This window comes from Cyprinodon tularosa, unplaced genomic scaffold, assembly GCF_016077235.1.
Source record: "Cyprinodon tularosa strain WSP-4 unplaced genomic scaffold, ASM1607723v1 ctg107, whole genome shotgun sequence".
Lineage (NCBI taxonomy): Eukaryota > Metazoa > Chordata > Actinopteri > Cyprinodontiformes > Cyprinodontidae > Cyprinodon > Cyprinodon tularosa.
The window spans coordinates 4,389,003-4,410,088 of record NW_024037860.1 but is presented as its reverse complement, the minus strand read 5'-3'; the positions used below and the strand labels follow the sequence as shown (position 1 = coordinate 4,410,088).

Below are 21,086 nucleotides of genomic sequence, written 5' to 3'. Positions count from 1 at the left end.
TGATTTAATTGAAGCCTTTCCTTCTTGAGTATTGTTTGTTTGCTTGTGTTAGCCTCTAATTTGTGTTTATTAGCCTCATTTTTGTTTTTGCAGTAGCCCTTTTTTCCATGTTTGCCGCACATTTATGTATTTGCAACACATTTATGTATTTGCAACGTGTTCAAATGTCTATGCCACCATAAAAATAATAATGTAACATGTCTCAGGAAAAACATAAATGCTAAAAGTCAAGCTTCTTATGTGAGTAGGATAAGGTTATGGGGTTCATTGCTATTGTAATGTTTTGCGATTAAGGAAACTATTGCTTACATCAAAACTAAATACAGTTAAAACTATTCATGTACATTCCGGACAGAATATAAAGCAACTTGTTTCTTATTTTGTTAAGCACTCCAGTTTCAACTGTAAATGTTGCAACTCAATAGAAAATAAAGGATTAATATATTTATTTTTTGTATTGCATTTTTATTCTCATAAAACACTCAGATCAGAAACCTAAATCTTACAAAGTGTTTATTGAACTTGCAATAATGAAACCTTTGTATTAAATTTAATGTTTTTCATCACTCAGGGAAAAAAAAGATAATTTATGGTAAAAACCCACTTTTGTTTACATTATCCTCTCAGCATACATACATAACAATAACTGCATTGTTTTTCACATAATTGTTTCACAATTTGTATTTTTTTCAGAAAAGTTTCAACATTATTGTAATGTGTATTTTTATTTTGGAAAATGTAATAATTTTTTGTTTTGGGGTTCAAGTTTAATATGACATACCTGGGAATAGGATTATCAGTATCCATACTTACATACATTCAATACATTCAAACATACACATGCTGGTACTTTATTACTTATGTAACTCAACAAAAATCACGAGTAGAAAAAGTCATTTTTTTTTATAATAATCTGATAATTTTTACATACTTCAGTGACAAAGTATTTTAATCAATATTGATTTTGTTTCACTTGATCGTTTTGTGTTCAGTCACATATGGTCCTTTTAAAATACAAAAAAAAAAAAACTGAATTTAAAAAATAAGGGACTCAAACCAACTAATATCTATATACAAGAAAACACTGATTGGGAACTTCATCTTCAGCAGCTTGTGCAATTCCATATAAACTATTATAGGCATACTGCTTGTTGTGTGGAGGTTTTATTAGAAAATACATTATAAAAGACAAAAGAGAAGGTGCATATCACATAAGTACAAGTGGAAAGTAAAGAAAACTGCCGTTTTCACAATGGTGCAGTATAAACAAACAAAAGTGATTAAGCATTTCATTACATTTTTAGGTTTCTCGTTTTTTGCATGTATTTTTTTTAGCTTGAGTTAGCTAATATGTAGTGTTTATGTGGACTTGGCATTTCTACTTTAAGCACCGGCAGCAGGAATTCCTGCACTAATATAGAGACTCATGCAAAGAGTTGTACGAGTGTCCAGGAGGACAGCATTTCAGAGGATCAGGTTTGCTTTCAGAGTTCCCACATTGAGCTTTAAATGTGCAGTAAAATACCATTAAACTCTGATGTCAGTTATCTCTACTTCAAGTTTAATCTCTAATTCACAGATACTAGAGGAGCGCAAACATTTGATTTAAAATCAAAAATTCAGTTTTGTGATTTTGAGATTATCTATACATTGCTGCTTCTGTGTTTCATCATGTTATAAAAACACAGATTAAACAGTCCCTACATAGTACTGGTTTACCTTCAGTGATGCATAAAGAGTCCAGAACGACGATAAAAGGCCACAGTCATAGTTTCACTTCCCTGTCACAGGGGTCACAGTATAATCGAGCAAGATTGTTCGAATTCTCATCCAAAAGTAGACAAAGCAGAAAGATGGATGCGGGAATCTCATGGTCGAGCCAATTTATGGACACCAGGCGAGTTGTGATAGTTCTGCAGAAAAAACAGAGCAGAAATGTTTAGTCAGGCAAAAGAAGTCTAATATTGTACATATATATATATATATATATATATATATATATATATGCTTGAAAGGTTATATACCCTCATATGAAAGAGAATGATAATCAAGAATGATTAAAGAAGGATTCTAAATATTAAAAACTGAAAAACTATAAATAAATAAACTCCAAAAATGTAATAAATGATATTTCGGTAAAAAAAAAAAGTATTGATTTATTTTTTTAGTTTTTTATAATTCTAAAATAAACAGTCCCAGACAAATTAGAGTAACCTTGCTCATGAACAGTGAACCAACATACCTGTCAACAGTTGCAGAAGTCTGAATAAACATTTACTGAACATTATAGAAAACACCTGATTTCAGTGATTGCCTCAAAGTGTTAGTCAACATAATATTAGTTCAAGAACTCCATCAGGCTTGTTTACTTATTTAATTTATTAATTATACATATTTATCAAAAAATATACATATTTATATCTGTCTTTAATGGGAGGGTATGTAAACTTTCAAGCACAACTGTATATATCTATATCTACACTCTTACTCTCATGGCTGTGGATATCCAAGGCAGAAATCGTGAAACTCTAGTGTAGACCCCTGGTTTTTTGGCCATGGCGCAGCCTGTTCCCCAGCTTACCACCCCGAGCAGACGATAGCGGCTGGTTTTAGACAGGCAGTCCGCTGCCACAAAAGGACCCCCACTGTCTCCCTAAGACCACACAGATTACGTTATAAATATAACAGAACAAAACTAAGACTAACAAAGATTTTAAAATAAAATAACCCAGGATTAACACATTGGACTTAAACACATAGACTTCTCACCTGGCAGGCATCAATGCCTCCTTTTTCGTAGCCAGCACAGAACATGCTGGTGGTGATCTGGTTGTCATAGTAATCAGGAGCATTACAGACAGTATCACTGATGATGGGGACATTTGCTTCCTGGAGAACATCTGCCAGATGACCTGTGAGAAAAAGAAAATCCAACTTTAACAAGAAAAAAAAACATATCAACTGTCATAATACAGTTAGTTTGTTAAAGACAGCTAGTTGACAGACATGTTTTAAGCTAAAAATCATAATATAGTATTTAAATACAAAAAAAAATATTGGCAAGACAAAAAAGTAATATCTGATTACCGTCCTTAGCAAAAATAAAAAACTCAGCATTTTAGGAATTCAGACCTACCATAGTATCCAACGTTTCCCCAGCCAGTCACTGTTCCCATCTGTCCATCTATCAGCCGTTGTCCATATGCTGGCAGACAGACAGGCTGGATGTACTCTATGATTAGGAAACATTCATTAATACAGCTGAAATAAGGATGTAACACAGCAGGTTACTAAACTTTTACCTTATGTTACAGTCTATTAAAAGTTTGATAATATTATCTGAGTTTTCTTTGATTTAAGTTAATGAAATTGGGAATCATTGTACAAAATGTTTTAATGGAGTATATATTTAAAAACTCATGCAATTGCTCTGCCTGGTAGGACTAAAGAGAACGAAAACAGTCAAATAATTGACGGATCGACTATTTCTATAAGCTCCTAAACCTCTTTTTATTTACCTATTGAGAGACATTTAGTCTCTCACAATAGTGATAATGTAATGAGAAAAAAAGTATAAAGCACTAATTCATAACAAGGCACCCAGAAAACCTCCAATTACTACATAGAGATATATAGTCAACCCAGTCACATCGTTCAGACAGATTTAAATTCAGTTACATACATTTTAAGGTTGATGCAATGCAGTCAATTTTATTATTTTAAATAGTTAACCAAACTTTTCTGTCAAAGGAAACCAATCATAATACCTCCAATATCTTATTTCTATTTTATATCTTTTTATTTATTTGACTGGGACAGTGCATGCTAATGGACAAACATTAAAAACACATGAATGTAAAAATGCAGATTGTAGCCAAAGACTAATTTCTTCCATGGTCCAACAGGAAGGGTTACACGGTTTCAAAAAGCGGTCACTTATTACATCACATTTGCAGCGCAACACATTTTACAATTCTAACAACAGTCACAACAAGAGACGATTAAAAATCTCACCATAAGTTTCACAAACCTGATGCAACCCGTAAAAACTCTAACACAATGAAATATGCAATATTGTGTAATGTGTGAGCTAATGTACACATATTTGACTTTGCTATAGCCATTCTTTAAGCTGAATTTTAAAAATTATTATACATGGAACATTTAAGTGGAAGACTATTCCATAGGTTTCCACCTTAAACAGAACTGTTAGGCTGAAGGTGGGGCTGCTGTGGGGAATTTAAGGATCACTTCTTGCTGATTCTCGTATAATCCTCTGAGTATTATTAATAGGTTTAATTAATCCTTTCAGAGGTGGAGGAGCCAGGGAATGTAACACCTTGTTAATCAGACAGAGGTTTCTTAGAATAATCATGTCTGGAAGTATTTTTTTCGGAATTTTTAAGTAATGGAGGGATATTTTTTTTCTTTTGATTTTAGGGCCTTTTTATATAATTGTTTTCTATAATATTAAGATTTTCTAGCAACCTCCCCTCCAGCTTGAGTGGACAGTCAGCTGCTTTGTGTCGTTTACTTTGCAGCAGTCAGACATACTGATAAAGCAACAGCGGAAAAAAAAACTCCCCTTTAACAGGAAGGACCCTACAGTAGAACCCGGCTCAGTGTAAGAGGCCAAAAACAACAACAGACACGGAGTTTGAGAAGACAGAGAGGGCACACAAAAACACAGAAAAGCAAAACTAGTAGAACTTTCTATAGTAAAAAAAAAGAAAAGAAAAAGTCATTAACGGCAGCAGAAGATCTATTACTGGCTTCATCGCAACAATAATAAACATACAATAATTTTAGAGCGAGCCTGATATTATGCTTTTATTTTATGTTTGTAATCTGGCTTTGTTCTCCCTGCAGTGAGCTCACCATGTCTTGTGGTTCAGATGTTGTTGTTGTTCTGCATAATGAACACTAGATGTCAGAGATCGCACATACAGTAAGTGTACACTGTACTGTTCATACACTCAAAAATAATTGGTTTTTATAGTAGTTGCATTGACAAACAATGCTTTGTTTACAGATCAAATAATGTAGTGTAATCTGCACAGACCTCAGCATAAATGAAGTGCAGCACAGCAGAGTTAGCAAGTTTATGTTGGTCCATTATTTCAGGTCTTATCCAAAGCCAGTTTATTCCCCTTTAAATGGAGCCAAACCTTTAAGTACAATGCATTTAAGGGATGAACACACAGTATCTGTGTTGAGTCCATGAAAACCATTCAAACCATCTCTGCCATCTCCAAACAGCTTGTCCCCACCTTGGTCACACTGTTGTGGGATAGGGTTCTATTTAATTGTCTAATCAGTATCTCAGCCCGTGTCATCATGTCGGTCACTGTCATTAGCAATGCATTCGAGCTGCTTCTGCAAGGGTTCAATGGGGCTGAGGTCAGGAATGAAGCAGACAACTCCATCCTCACAGCTCCTTAAGTCTGGAGGTAGTCTTTTAAAAGGACACATACTTGACTCTGTTGCTTAAGCAAAAACAGTTTCTATTTAATAAAAATGTGGCAAAATGTAAAAATACACAAAAATACATGTATATTACAACCTTCATTTATTTATTACTATTCTCACGTACAATGGCAATTTAAAAAGACCAATGTAGATATCATGCATACAGGGTTATGAAGGGAAGCAGAGGGTTAGGGTAACCCTGGGAGGAACCTCACATGGAAGGAGAGGACATGCAAACTCATTGTAGACAAGCTGGACCTTCTTACTAACATGTAGCCCTCTTTATACAATTATATAGTGATTTCATTATTATAAATATCTCTGTCAGGCAGATTCTCATTTAGGTAGTGGTCGGCTGTTTTATATATGGGATGGTTTACACTACATAATTTCTTTAATCTGTAATTCTAACCAAACCAAAAGGCCAGTTTATGCAAAATCAGCAGTTTGGAGGTGTAACAGCCAAGAGTTGCCATTTTTCCCTCCATGCCATTCATTCACTAAACCCATGGAGATGCAGTGAAAATGCCCAAAAGTAATGGCCTGAGGTACTTGGTTTTCTTTGTGTAATGTCTTACCAGTGAAAGTGAGTGGTTGAGTGAGAGCCAACACTGCGATGTCTCTGCTGTTATCATCGATATTGGGGTCTACAAAGGGCAGGTAGCTACTGTGGTAAACTATGGTCTTCACCTCCACCACGTTGGCATTGACAGGCTTGTTGTAGATGGAGCCCAGCAGCACACGCCATCGGTTAATAAAACGGTTGCGCCTTGGGTAGAGTAGGTATAAGGAAACAAAGGAATAGTTTAAAAAAAAAAGTTTTATTTTACATTCTTATACACTTTTTGGTGAATCAATGTTTTACCAATCCTTAAAATCAACAATTGTTGCCTCACTTACTCTGGGAAGCAGTGAGCTGCAGAAACAATCCAGCGATTTGAGATGATGGATCCTCCACACTGGTGAATCCCATCATATTGTAAGCTAACCTGCCAGGGCCAGCTGCCCTGCCTTGCATCCACACCCCCAACTATACGGTCTGCAGCAAAACTACGCCGCCCACAGTCTGCCAAGGAAAGAAAATAAATTAGCCTTAGATAATTATGTTTTCTCTGGAACTCAATGCAGGATAAAAAGTTTTTTAAAAAGCAGCATGTGGAAAAACAAGGTATTCTAAGAGCTGGAAGGCAGCCTGCAGACAAAGATGGAGGTTAGGGTGTAAGGTAGCAGCATTTTAAGTGTGCCTCAAAGAATGGGAGTACGCCTGATATCTCACCTTGGCATAACAGTGTAAGAACTTCCCTGCTCTCACAGGCACTAAAACAAAGACAACCAGAATTACTGATACAGATGAGTATGCATCTTACTAAGAATTTACAAAGAACTGATTCAGACTAATAATAAAAAGTAAATAGCCAAGATGGCACTGAAGAAAACAGATTAGGAGATAAACATCAGTGGTGTTGGTTACCATGGGTACAATGAGTCTTTTATTTTCTTTCCATAGCTCAGTTCTTCTTTTCTGACGCAGAAAAACTCTCCAGCGTCACCACTGGCTTCTGGCATGGATGTGACTGAGTAATTCACCAAACTGAAACAAACACAAACTCTAATTAGGCATTATGTCTCAAATATACAATAATTAGATTTAAAAATGGACCATTCGTGATCACCTAAATTAAGTGAGAGAAATGTTCCACAGACATTTGTTTTATAAAATAATTTCTTGATTTACCGGAGGAATTTAAATTGTAAGAAACAATAGTTTTTCTTTCAAACAGAAAAGGGCCTGATCTTTAAATTGCAAATAAAATGCATTCAATTTGATACTCACAAAAATTTTGCATATTCAGTTATTTTTGACCAATTTTGAGTCGAAATATGTTTACATTCCCACAGAATCTGTCTAGATGATCTGTTGTTGTACCAGAGCTTTCTTTGTGGCGACAATGACCTCAGACATGACTTTCAAAAGTACTAAAAATAAACATAAAAACTATGGTTGAAGTCGAGTTTCAGATTTAAAAGATTGCTTTGCATGGGTAAATATTTACACTCGTATATCCTATGCTCATAAATAAAGTGTCTTCTTTTCCATGGTTTGGTCATTAGAATATGATCTGAGTACTACTGAGGGCACACTGTCTGCTGAATTAAAATAAAAAAATACTGTGCTCCTTCTTTGAAGATCTGCTCTACATGTGCAAACAAGTTTGCAAGTGTTTTAAAACACAAACCTTTTGCAGATCAGGCACATAGTAGTCAGTCTCTGATATAAAATATTAAGGGGAAATAAAATGATTTTGAGTTTGTCAGTAGAAAATGAATAACCTGAAAATTAAGGTATTACTAGGTCTTGAGTTCAGCTTTAAAGACATTGTAAATCCCCTTCCCTCAGACATTAATCAAGAAAAAAAATACTGAAGACCAAAAATTAGAATTTCATCGTTTCCAGAGAATCTAAAGCTGAAATGTTAAGATGTGACTTTTCTCTATTTTTCATTACAAATGACATGCAATGGGTTTGTGAGTTAATCATTTTTCACATTTGTGCTTATTTCTGTGCATATGTAATCTAAATGTCTGTGTATTTAAGGTTTAAAGTGAGAAACACCTGTTTTGTTCTTTGCATGTTAACAAACACATATTTCTGTAAAGTGGGATTGCATCCTTAATAACCAAAAGACCCAGAATGATTGATGAGTTTGGAGGTCATCAAGCTGCCAGGACAAATGGCTTCTGTAATGTATAAGAAAAGAGATTCAATAATAATGATCTCACCTGACAAATCCAACCTCCTCACAACTGATGCTGGCAAGAAGTTCATTGGCTGAGGAGGAGCACACCTGACGCCACCTCTTCTGAGCAGAGTCGAACACTCTGAGATGTTGGTCGGGTGAATTTACCTGAACTGGAGGGAAACAGTTGACTTTAGTGTTCATTTTTAGATTTAAGAGGTTATTTTTTAGATGATTAATTATTAATATCCTGTAGCTTTACAGTAAACAATAATGACGGATTTACTAAAATGTTATATTTGCATAAAATTAGACAAACAGATTTTTGTTAGATTATCTGTAATCTATTTTACCATCATAGAGTCCTGTGTCCTCCTCCATGGTGCAGTAGGTAACTAAAGAAATATAAATAAACAGCAGGTCAGTAGGCTGTGCATAGAAATTGTGTAAAAGAAAATCAAATACAGCAATTTATTGTGATATACTTAGAGAAACGTGGTGAATCATAAAATATGAAAGTTATGTAGTCTGACCTACGACCCAGACTGCAGCTCCAATGGCTCCAATGGTTATGATGGTTGCAAAAACGCCAATCAGCCGCCATGGGGTCAACACACAGGTCAGAGAGATGCCCCTGCTCCCTGCACACAACAGACGTACAAGTCAGTTCAGATCTTTGTTTTCCATAGATACAATTCTGTTTTTGATGATGATGATTTAACAGAGACCGCATGAACTTCATGGAAATCTGCAGCAAATCTGCAGCATAAACAAAACAGTGTCAGTAAGTCGACTTATAATCACAATAGTTATAAGAATATTTTACAATGAATGAAAAGTTACTTTGTGTTGGTTTAAATGCCACAAAACATGATTTTTTTACTCACACGTTTAAATTAATTAATTTAGAAGTATCTAGAATTGCACAAAACACTGGATGAATCAGGCAACATATTTTCCTTCAGAGGCTACACAACAAAACCAGAATTTTGACCCATTCCTCCTGATAGGCATGGTATGACTGGGTCCGGTTTGCAGGTGTCCTCATTTATTCAGACATTTCTTGCTCTGATAAAGAGTTCCTAAACACACTGAGAACATGATGTTGTCATCTTCTTACATCACAGCTAGAAAAATGTCTACAGGCTTGAAAACATCATATTGTTATTAAAAATATATATTTTCAATATGATCCAAAAATTTAATTCAGATTGATCAGAGAACAACAATTTCCACAAAAACAGACAATAATCTGGCTTTATTTTGAAGTAATGTCTTTTTTTCCTCCATGTGGCCTTTCAGCTTGTTTCTCAGTGGAAACCGGCTCTCTGACCAGCTTCAGCCAGCATCTTCACAAGGACTTTTGCTATTTGCATCAAAGGTTTCCACCCTGAGCCACAGAGGCCCTCTCCTTTCTGAAAAATACTATGGATAGACATTTCTATACTGTTTATATCTGGCTCTACTATCAGTCTTTAAAAAGTGAGTATGTGAGCATGTGGGGTTCCATATTTCCCAATCTTTCTAGATTGTTAAATTTCTTTCCATGATGTCAGAACAAGAATTTATGTGTCTAAGGTTTTGTCTCATAATATCGCATGTGTACATCTTCACATATCCTCTGGGCTTTTTCAAAGTGTTAAAGGGTAAATCTGAATTTAAACTTCTAAAAAAAATTATTTTTGGCTATTCAGTGAAAAAGAAAATGTTGGTAATCCTAACAAGTGCCTGTACTATAAGACGGAGAGTTGCACTTCCAGTTGCTAAATATTCTGACTTTCAGTTCTGCTGTGGAAACAAGTTCAATCCCTGAATAGTTATATCTATCCATCTAGGTTAAACTATGTTGATTCTAAGTCCCTAGCAACCATTTTTTTACACAACAGTAATAAAAGGTCAGACTAATGTTTAATTTAGACTAGACCATATCTGCACACAAGCAGCCCCAATGACTGTCCCAACGTGAGGAGGCAGACAGTTCATGTACTGGCACAAAGTGAAGAGTACAAATGGCAGATTTAATCAATAGTGCAAAGTCAAGCCTTTACCCTCAAAGCAAGAACAAACTCCTAAAACTAGGATATAGTGCCATGTCAGTCTCAGGTGCACATACTGCCTGAGAGTGTGTGCCTCTGGATACCCATATTCTTCTCATCAAGCTCATTTCAGCTCTTTATTGGGTCTGAAAAGTATGTTCAGTTGAGTTTTACATTACAGTATGGTTTGTTTACTGACAGACTCTTCAAGTAGATATTTCACACTTTTAAAGACTTTTTCTGTTGAAGAACCAAAATGGTTTTAGAAAATATGCAAATACATACAAAAATATATTTTTCTTTTGCAAATAAGAAAATTACATGCAGTTTAACATTCATCAATGGTCAGCTGCTGTCCATTCCCGCCTCACACTACCTCCTATTTACACAAACCAGTGGCCTTCATCAATATCAAGGTTAGAGTAACGCAGCAGACAATATCCTGGGCCTGCGGTAACACCTATGAGCACAGCCTGAGAGCAAATCAGATAGCTCAGCATAGCCACACCCATCCATCAATGGATCATCAATGGATCTGACCCTCTGAAGCTAGAGCAGCAAACACCGAGCATTTCTAAACGACAAGTACTGAAAAATCATTTTATGTTTATCAAATGAAGCTAATACAAAGTGTTGCTCTAAATGTAGCTTTTAGGGTAATTTATGTTTTACTCAGTGTTGCAGAAAAATGTTCATGTGCCCAAAGTTGGTTTAGAGGGTGGCACCCCACCTACAGACTACAAACACACTCATTGTGCTAAATTCAGCAGGGACTTTTTAGGTATTTTCAACCCTTTCTAAGCCCTAACCGTGATGATAACACTAAACCTAAAACCTAACAATTACCAGTACCTCACCCTGACCTAAACTCACCTAAACCTAATCAGTTGCAAAAAAAAACCCAAAAAAAGTGAGGACCAGCAAAATATTCTCACTTTGGAAAAATAAAAAGTTTCTCAAGTTACAGATGAATTGGGAGTAATGGACCATTATCTGACATCAAAACATGAGCACACTTTCTCTTACCCATTTTAAAGCCTCAAGTTAAACTAGGATGCATGGTTTGAAACTGTGCATAAAAGCCTTTGCCAAGAGAAAAGCAGCACAAGTTCAGGGAGGACATGCCACTCTGCATACAATGGCTAATGTTTAGATTTCCACCAGGGAAATTCTATCTCTGCGACAGCAGAGGTAACTCTCTGCTGTCGAGTTTTATGTATGGTGGCTTTGTCAAGATTTAAACTTCTTTGTTTTTTGTTGGGTTTTTTTGCTTCAGAATCAGGAGTTGTATTCTGCATGTATTTTCTAACACTAGCAGTACATAATTACACAATCAGTTACCCTTTATGAATGTATAGGGTAATACACACCTTCTTTTCTAATCTGCAGAGACGCATTTGCATACAGCAGTATTTTGAGTAAGATGTTCTTTATTACTTCTCCTCTCAGAGTTATACATTCATGTTTGTTTTCATGCTAAATCCGGAAATTATGTCCCTATGATTTCAGTGATCTGCAGCCCTGCTGTAGTTTTTATGCTTGCATGCTACATTGTTTTCCTCCGAGGCTAAAACATCATCTTTTTCTGCCTTTTTACTCATTGCTTTCTCCAAGCAATGTTAGAATGTCTTACTGATTTTTTTATTTGGGATATACTGCATTAACTATCAAAAAACATTTGGTTTTATCCCTTAGTTTAGGACAAGAAAAATCCTTTTGATCTATTAAAAGGAATATCTAGATTAGAATCTAGAAATCTAGAATAATACCAACTCCATAGCACTGGAGAAATCCCTATTTGCCTAAATAGAGCATTCAGTGCCACATTTGCACCTGCTATCAGCTTTATAGTATGAATGCCAAAGTCAGGATTGTATGAGTTCTAAAGTTCAGCAACCAGTACTGGCCTGAGACATGATTGGTCTCTAGTTCAGGACTGGCTTAACAGTGGGACTGGGCAATTAATTGTAGTTGCAAAATAATCACAGTTTAACAAATCACAATCCCAGAGAAACAAAATTTTGGTCACATTACTTATAAACGACACTGACTTTCTACAGCCCTTTAAGTGGTGGTAATATACATAAAAAGGATTTGCTGCAGCACAGAAATTAAAAAGGAGAAAACTGTATGTAGATGCATGAGAGTAGAAGTAAGCACTGTAGTGTCGTGCTACAATGGACTCAGTATAAGAACACTTTCAAGTAGGGATGCACGATATTGGGATTTTGGCCGATATCCGATATGCCGATATTTTGAAACTCATGTAGCCGATAACCGATATCGGTACTGATGTTAAAGCTGGACAAAAATAAGTAGTCATTGAAAATAGCAGTTTTGTTATCCATTTCTGACACTTTGAAAAATAATATACTCAAATATATTTTCATATGCTGATATCAAATAGATTTTTAAAAGCGCGGAATCGATCTATTTTACTTTCAAAATCTCGTGAAATTTCATCGTTCTGTTACAAACTCTTGTGATATTTTGCAAATTCTTGTGAGATTTTGTTAGTAAAATAGATTGATACCGCGTCAATATATCAACATATAAAAATATGGCAAAATTTTGTGAATTTTCGGGGGATTTCGTAGCATAACGATGACATAAAGCAATATTTCATTAGTAAAAGAGATTGATATGGTATTTTTAAATGGCAATATATCAGCATATGAAGATATTGTGATATTTTAATGTTATTATGGTGAAGTTATTAAGTCTGTAAAAAATAAGTTTTTGAGGAAGAAGAACAAGTAGTATTTTTTTTTTTTTGACTTTTTTAAACTCAGAAGCTGATCCAATATCGGGTTAAATATCGGTGGGGTGGCCGATGTCCGATATTCAGTTTTAAGGCCGATACCGATAGGGGGCCGATTATATCCTGCATCCCTACTTTCAAGGCCATTAACACAAGGAAACATCTACATATTTGAGGTCAGTGCAAAGGAAAAATGACAATATATTTAAAAAAAAACAAAAAACAACATAGCTTTGATTTGATCATTGTTATCATAGTAAATTCAGCAGTTGTTGCATTCAGGCTTCTGTTGTCTATGTTGCTCAGATACATATTTCTGCCATATGTCTTCCTTCCACTAAACCTTCAGTTAATATACATGGACCTTAAGAACAGACGGCTTCTTTTGCAGTGGGCTGTTGTGGGTAACCCTCCTTGCGAAGGGTGTCTGTGAGTGTTACCTTATAAACTCAACATTTCTCTAAAACTCTTCGATTGTATTTTTATTTTGTCATGAGAAACACTGCTTTATATGTCCACTCATGTTAAGGTCTTAACAGAAGCAACAAAGTTCAAACATATTATTCTATGTGAGCTGAATTGATCTAATTTAATTATTGAATGTAATTTTGAGATAGTTTGCTAAAAATTTGGACCAGACAAGCTTGGAAAGACAGCAATAGGGTTGTCAAAAGTATCGATACTCAAAAAAGTATCGATACTGAAACGCTGTATCCGGATACAATACTCATTTTCAAAAGTATCGAGTACCAGTGGCACCTAAACAGTCATTCATCTAAAGTGCAGAATAGAGGAAAATGCACTTTCAGAACACTGTGTGATTGAAATATTCTGTGCACTTTTCAGTTTCAGACTTTTTTTGTAACAGGTGCAGCTGCTGAAAATTATTTTCTGTTTCTTAACCGGTTTGGCTAGTGTCATTGTTATGTGTGTAAAGCATAGCCAAGTAAGGAAAACTTAATTTTAATTTTGTAAGTTTTTTATCAAGCTTGCTAAATACAGTGCACAGCAAACAACCTCAAAATGTTGTTCTTATTGTTTATTGTATTTATTTATTTATTGTATTTTAATTATTAATCAAAATATTTCTGTTAAAATTTGGAAATTTTATCCTTGTGGTATCGAAAATGGTATCGAGTATCGTATATTTTCCTTAGTATCGGTATTGAGTTGAAAAATTTAGTATCGTGACAACCCTAGACAGCAATAAGCATTTTTTCCCCCAAGTTTTCTGCATTATGGATCATAATGTAAGAGAATGTCTTTGGGTTTTTAATAGAAGTAAGTAAACTTTGCAGTACTTTGCTGAAACACACAGTTTGACATTAAAAAATAATTCTCTAATTCTGCTTGTTATCTATAAACTAAGGCACCGTCTTGGTTAAATCTAAACCTTTACCCCAAATCTTACATAATTGCCTGACCCTGTTACCTTCTCCACATGCCTCCATTTCTCTCTTTTCTTTGGTCTCCTTTTTCTACTCTCTGTACCTGTCCTCTACCCAAACAATAATTCAACATAATAACAGCATAAAACTATGATTAACAGAGAGGAGAGGGCAGGAAAGAGGTATGATATCAAGTAAAGCGGAAGGGAGCACGGTGTGTATTTAATCAATGATAGTGACTCATTACACATATTATCAGCAGGACGTTCCAGGGCTGTAGTTGATATTCTGTTTGGATGGAAATACCACAACCTTACCTCCACAGTTCAGCCCAACCATAGTAATTCCAACAGGAAGGAAAAACCACCTACTGTACCAGCTCCTCATATTCTCTCAGCTTTATATCTCCTGCTATTTTGTCTCTCACACTAAAGTCGTTCCAGTCAGACAGATCAAGAAATCTGTTATGTCTACCTTTATATGAGGACATCTCATATAAAGGTGTCATGATTATTGGCAGAAACCAGGAGTTGGCCTTTAGCTTAACACAAAACAAACATAAACCAAAAGTCAAATTACTCAGAAATAGACAAGAAACTTTTTTTTTTTTTTTAAGATAAGGTAAGTCCTCTGTTGTGACTTATTGTTTCATTGTATGAAAACAGATAACAGACGATGTACATTCTGGAAAGTACAATATATGCATTCCAATTGCTCACTAGTCAAAATAGGTTCTTTTTTAATCAGCAACTCTCCAGCAGTCTATGGGATGCAGTGCATCGCTGGGCAACACAGAAGAATCCACACAAACCTGAAGGCAATTTAGGGGCACAAATGAACCTAACAGTCATGTTTTTAGGACTATGGGAGGAAGATGGAGTACCCGGGGGGAATCCATCCATGCAAACATGCAAACTCCATGCAGAAAGACCCCAGGCAGAATGTTCTTCCTACCAGGCTCCAAGCTACTCCCCCATGCGTCCCCCATAGTAATTTTCATACATTATAGTGATAAGGCAAATAAACAAACTGTAAATATTTATATAATAACAATTTGTCATGATTTACAGTTTTTTTTAAGTGCAAAATTGAAAGCATGCCAACATGCACACAATGCATGTAATTGTATGAGCAGAGGTCGAGCATAGGCCCTTCTCCTGAGCCTGGGTTAAATGTTCATTTGAACAGAAAAGAAAATACTATGAATTTTACCTACTAATTTTGGAAATAGACTGAAATTTGATCCAAAAACAAGTGAATTACTGAGTGAACAGATTCATAAATATAAAATATATATCATAGAGATGCTCAAACCGGAGCCCTTGAAGATTGAGTCTGAGCACCACACCTGTATGTGATCAAAAAAGGTTTTAGGTGCACTTTTTGCATTTATAGTTTTTTTTTTTTTTTTTAGAATCTGCTGTTTTTCTTCCAATGCATTTGTTGTCATGGACTGAACTGAAGTTATTTGCTTTTGCCATGAGCTGTGGATGACTCATGCAGGCAGAAGATAGAAGTTATTTCTGTCATCTTTCATGACTTGGGCTGATTAGGCCAACTCGTAGTTTGGTTTAATCGCTGTTTAAGCTTCCCATGCCATTATCAGACTCTGACACTAAACCAACTAACTTTTGTTTAAAAATAAGTGATTTGGATTGCATCCAGTTTGCGATCCTCTACTTTCTGAAATCTTAAGAAGCTGAAAGTGTTTTTTTTTTTTTTTATTCTAAGAAATCCTCTAAATTATTTTATATTATCAAAATTTTTAAAGTTGGTGTCTTTTTTTCTTTTCTTTTAAGTAACTTTGGTAGGATTTATAATAAATATAATCCTTGATTCAATGCAATAAATCTGAGTCATGAGTGGTATTCAAAAGGCGGTTAGGGCATAGAGCTTGGAATCCTGAGGTACTGAGTTTGAGCCCCGCTCCCACAGACCGCCACTCTTGGTCTCTGAGCAAGACCCTTAACCACCCACTCCTCACCAGGCGCCCCACAATGGCAGCCCACTGCTCCCCAAGGGGATGGATTAAATGCAGAGGTACATTTCTCCAATGTGAGATCAATAAAGTTCAATTATTAGTAAAAAAAAGTATTTGATATTTTTATAAGTTATGAAAAATGTTCAGTGGAATGAGTAATTCATTATTTCTTCCGACTTACTGAGTTATGTACAAGATCAACAGACTTTTTATTTATGTAGACATATTTTAATACAAACTAACACAACCATGTTACAAATAATTGGAGTCAAAAAGTTCACTTTTAGGATTGTTCTAATAGAAATATAAGGTCCAGTTGAATTATCTAATCTTTCTATAATGTTAGAAAACAGGTTTATCAGTTGAAAGTTATTGTCACAGATCTGAAATCTCTCTCAGTTGGGGTTGATTTTTTTTTTAAGTCCAAGCAGAATTTCAAAGAATATTGATAGTTTAAATTACAGTTCGAGGAACTTAACAATGAATAGATTTCTAAGCCAGTCTCAAATAGTCAGACATAAGGGAGAATAGTCAGACAGAGCCTGGTGTTCAATACTGGGATTAAGCAAAGACCTACCACATAACAACATCAAGACATAGCAGAAACTCTGAGTAATTCATGCTGTGGTTGTCAAGGAACAAAGTAAATATAAACACAACCATATGCCTGAGTGCTACTGTGCACATCTGGGTTTGCCTGATCGCTCACACCCATGTGATGAATAAGTAGATCTTGAAAGATGTAAACACAGATTAACTCAAAATATGCCCACCCATTTCATCTCAGCTCAGAAGAAACCAAAAATAATCCAGGCAGCATATGCCCCTCCTAAGTTAGACTATGTTTCCTCTAATTATACACACATGATTCAGAGCACCCATGGTTTACTCCCCTCAGACGAGCAGCAGAAGCTAAGAAAACCAAAGCTCAGAAACCAAAACTCAGTCACAGCACGAACATGAGGACAGAGAAGACTGGATGGGAAAAAACATCTATTTCAATCCTAATTAAAGGTAAGCTATAATATGTGAATGCTGTTGATATGTGCAGGAAGAACAGCTTAATGGTAAATGTAGTCCAGTCACCTGATAACTATCAGGACATTTTTTGTTTATCTAATTGGAGGTGCCTCCTGCTTTTTCAGCTGTTTTACTTTTCAGTCCACAGCATCCATAACACTGAACTCTTCTAGAGTAAGAAAACCACAATGTATTTAAAATAATATTTAAAATACCTAGGTAATGCACGCATTTCTGTTCCCTTTACTTTCCAACTTTGGTATAAGTCGATGCTGATAGTCCTGGACTAAGATGAAATTCTCATAGTTACAAAAGTGGGGATGTGATATGGAAAAAATAATATCTGAAGTGTACTACAGTGTAATTACTAATACTTCATGAGGATTTTAGTTCCTGTAAACACACATCTCTTCCTAGTTTGATCCACAGATTAAACGAATGTGCTGAGATATTTAAAGGATTATTTCCAAGATCTTTGAAGCGAGCTTTTGTGAAGTCATTTTCTGCAGTAGCTGTAGACTAATGTCATATGACAGAGCAAACAAACTATTTTTCAATGGTGATACCAGAAAGAAAAAAAAAAAAGCAACTTAAATCAAACCAGTGAGACCGACCCCTCTAATGAAAACCGTTTTAAATCGTTTTTAAAACTCCTCAAGTCTCCAAATGGTGCAGAGGCGTCTCCAAACACCCTGGCAGACCTGTGGGTTTGAGCAGATGTCAGACCACAGGCGGGTTCATCTGCACCCAAAGTGAAAACAGAAATATACCTAAAAAAGAACAAAAGAACGGAAGGAAGAAGAGCTTTGAGCATGTTGTTAATCCTGCTCTAGTAAAACCCTAAAGTGAGCTGTTCTTTCAAAGTAACAGTTTTCTGTATCACTAAAGCGCCTGAACACTGTGCTCTACATGCAATCCCGCCGTCATCAGTGTGACAAAAACTGAAACGGATGTGAGCAAAGATGAGAGATCAGCTAAAGATAGAACTCTTTTTTTCATTAATTCAGAACAAAAGGGTAAATTCAATTTAAGTGTTAAATGTTACAGAACACAGTAGATCAGTAACAAAGGATTTTTATTTTCTACAAAAGAGGATGAATGTTTAGTTGGCTCCCTTTAGATTCAAGTTGGGACATTTTTCATCTTGTGTTTTTTGATATTGATGTTATCATTTAAACCATAAATGTGGTAGATTTGTTTGCAACCTGCTCAGCTAGTTGATCAGCATGATACTAAAGACTGACACATACCATCACCAAGGTTTCCTTCCTTATTTTTCAATTCTTCAAACTCATTTCTCTATGAATTGCATCACCTCTTTTCTGTCTTTCTTCAGCAAAGCAGACCCTGCACCTGGTTTTGGTTTATTCTACACATGTCAGTAGTTCTTTTCTTAGAGGGATTCTGAGAACCAAACCCCCTCAAGCTTTGACCCCTAACTTACCAACCTTTTTTTTTTTTTTTTTACAAACACTGCGTAATCCTTCTCCATCATTGCATTCAACAGGCTGCAGCTGTGAGCAGAATTCTTCTGTTTTCATCCAATTTTGTCAGACTTTGCATTTTCTCATTCTCAGCCTTCTTTTATCCACCTTATATATAAGTATTTAAAACATCTATTAAATCTTGCTATTACAAAGAATACATTTTTATTTAATTGGAGCAAATTATCTGTCTGGAGGCTTCATTAAACTATATTTATCTATTAAGCCATTGTGTTTCAGGGTGGTGGCTACCACTAATGATAGCCTGATACATGGATGCAAAGGGCAGTTATTAGTAATAGACAGAGACAGCAATGGGTAAAAAGCAGCACAGAGAAAGAGAGATAGGGTGTGTTCGATTTCAAAGGCTGCATCCTCCAAGGACCTGGTCTACCTGGACTAGATTCTTCGGGCTGTGGATTCAAACAGGTCCAACCTTCCATGGCTTTTATCACCGTTCACTCTATCGCCTAGCAACTGTGAGAGTTGACACACAAAGCATGAAAACAGTGAATAACAAACTTTTAACTGCTGTTTTAAGGGGTTAATAACATTTTCGAGGAGCTTCAACAGCTGCATCGTACCAGATTTATAGTCCCCAACACTACAGATATATTAGAATCTGTCCTTAAATATCAGCCAAACGCATTTACACAGTGACAGATAAAATAAATTAAATAAACCAAACATTACCTACCAGATATCGGACTCAATAACCATTGAAAACAACTATTTTCATTAATTTTAGATGGAACTATTCACATACTTGTATTATATTAAACTATACTTTCAATATTCACCACTGTTCAGCGCCAAGTATATTTTTACCTCTGATCATGGAGCAGCCGGCTTGCTTGGTCTTGCAATGAATCACGGTATATCCAAGGCTACATAGGATACACTGGATCCATAAATTGGGCTAAAGGAAGGATAAATTTCTCGTCTGCATAACGAAGAGTCTAGGAATCCAAACAGACCTATGATGTAGTCAGCCTACAAATCTGGCCTTCGGAGGATGCAGCCCATGAATTCGAACTCAGCAAATGTCTTAAAGCTGCAGGGTCAGTTAAAACTTATCAGAAAAGAAAACTGCAAGTCTACTGGCATTGACTAAGTTTTAAATGATGCTGCAGTAAAACTATGAGGAATATGATAAACAAAGTATCTGGCTGTGGCTTAAATATATCAAGGACTGTTAGTTTAGAGTTTGGTATGAACTTCTCTGCAGTTTTTTTTTTATGAAACAATATATTTTGACTAGCATATCAAACACAAATGTTTCAAAGTAGGTTGTTTTTCGAATGCCTGAATTAAAATTAGCTGTTCAAATTTTTGATTAATATATTGTTACTATAATTGTTTAAAATACATGAGGAAAAACCTTCAGTAAAGTAGAAGGGTTTTGTTGCACTTTAATAGACATTTGCAATTTAATTCAAAAACAAATCGAGCATCCAACATGCAAGGAAAACTATGCACTGCTGTTTGTGACAATATTCTGTAGGAATTGATATTTGACCGTTCGATATACTATGTTCTAACTTTTTTTTATCTGTAGATTAAGGTTAGAAAATATGGCCAAAACCTCAAAACATGATATATTTCCTTTTTTTTTTTTTTTGGCCATATCTATATAATTTCAATATCGATAAAAAAAAAAAATAAGAAAGCCTCAGAAAGACTTCCAAGAATACCTACAACAGGCCTACAGAAACTTATGACAATTATTTTACCATGTTTATAAACTTTCTTCAACTTCACATTTTTTAAATATTTGCCTAAAAAAACAAAAACACATCAAACTAGATAAAACCCAGAATATCATTCAGTGACAAATGCTGTGATCATAGATGATGTATTGAAATAAAAAAATAAAAACTGTTTTAAGGTAATATCATTGATATGGAATTTAATTATAATGCAATACATATCAATTTTGAAAGATTTTTTTCCAGTAATACTCTCAATGCATCTTTTTATGTTATAACTGAAATGCTTAAAGAACTATAAGCAACATTTTACCACTAAGGTTTGATTCCCGGCCCGGGGTCTTTTTGCATGGAGTTTGCATGTTCTCCCTGTGCATGCGTAGGTTCTCTCTGGGTACTCTGGCTTCCTTCCACACTCCAAAAACATGACTGTTAGGTTAATTGGCTTCTCTAAATTCTTAGTTGTGAATGTGTGCATGAATGGTTGTTTGTCCTCTTTG

The 21,086-nt window shown here is 35.3% G+C and overlaps 2 protein-coding genes across 3 annotated transcripts in view; one reads left to right on the top strand and one right to left on the bottom strand.

The window, feature by feature from the left end:
- Nucleotides 1-827: 827 nt before the first annotated feature.
- The window catches only part of hpn (hepsin), a 25,943-nt gene continuing 5,684 nt past the window's right edge, over nt 828-21,086 (bottom strand). The window contains exons 3-13 of the mRNA XM_038289796.1: nt 8,741-8,848; nt 8,561-8,602; nt 8,251-8,380; nt 6,941-7,060; nt 6,746-6,786; nt 6,370-6,535; nt 6,048-6,238; nt 3,137-3,232; nt 2,770-2,912; nt 2,489-2,653; nt 828-1,913 (exon numbers count right to left, since the gene is read on the bottom strand). Of these exons, the coding sequence (XP_038145724.1) occupies nt 1,869-1,913; nt 2,489-2,653; nt 2,770-2,912; nt 3,137-3,232; nt 6,048-6,238; nt 6,370-6,535; nt 6,746-6,786; nt 6,941-7,060; nt 8,251-8,380; nt 8,561-8,602; nt 8,741-8,848 (1,247 nt within the window). The 3' untranslated portion in view covers nt 828-1,868. The remainder of the gene's footprint in view (nt 1,914-2,488; nt 2,654-2,769; nt 2,913-3,136; nt 3,233-6,047; nt 6,239-6,369; nt 6,536-6,745; nt 6,787-6,940; nt 7,061-8,250; nt 8,381-8,560; nt 8,603-8,740; nt 8,849-21,086) is intronic.
- LOC119786452 (limbic system-associated membrane protein-like) overlaps nt 17,239-21,086 on the top strand; it is a 16,873-nt gene continuing 13,025 nt past the window's right edge. For both annotated transcript variants that reach the window (XM_038289829.1, XM_038289812.1), the window contains exon 1: nt 17,239-17,387. The gene's annotated coding sequence lies outside the window, so the exon portion shown is untranslated. The remainder of the gene's footprint in view (nt 17,388-21,086) is intronic.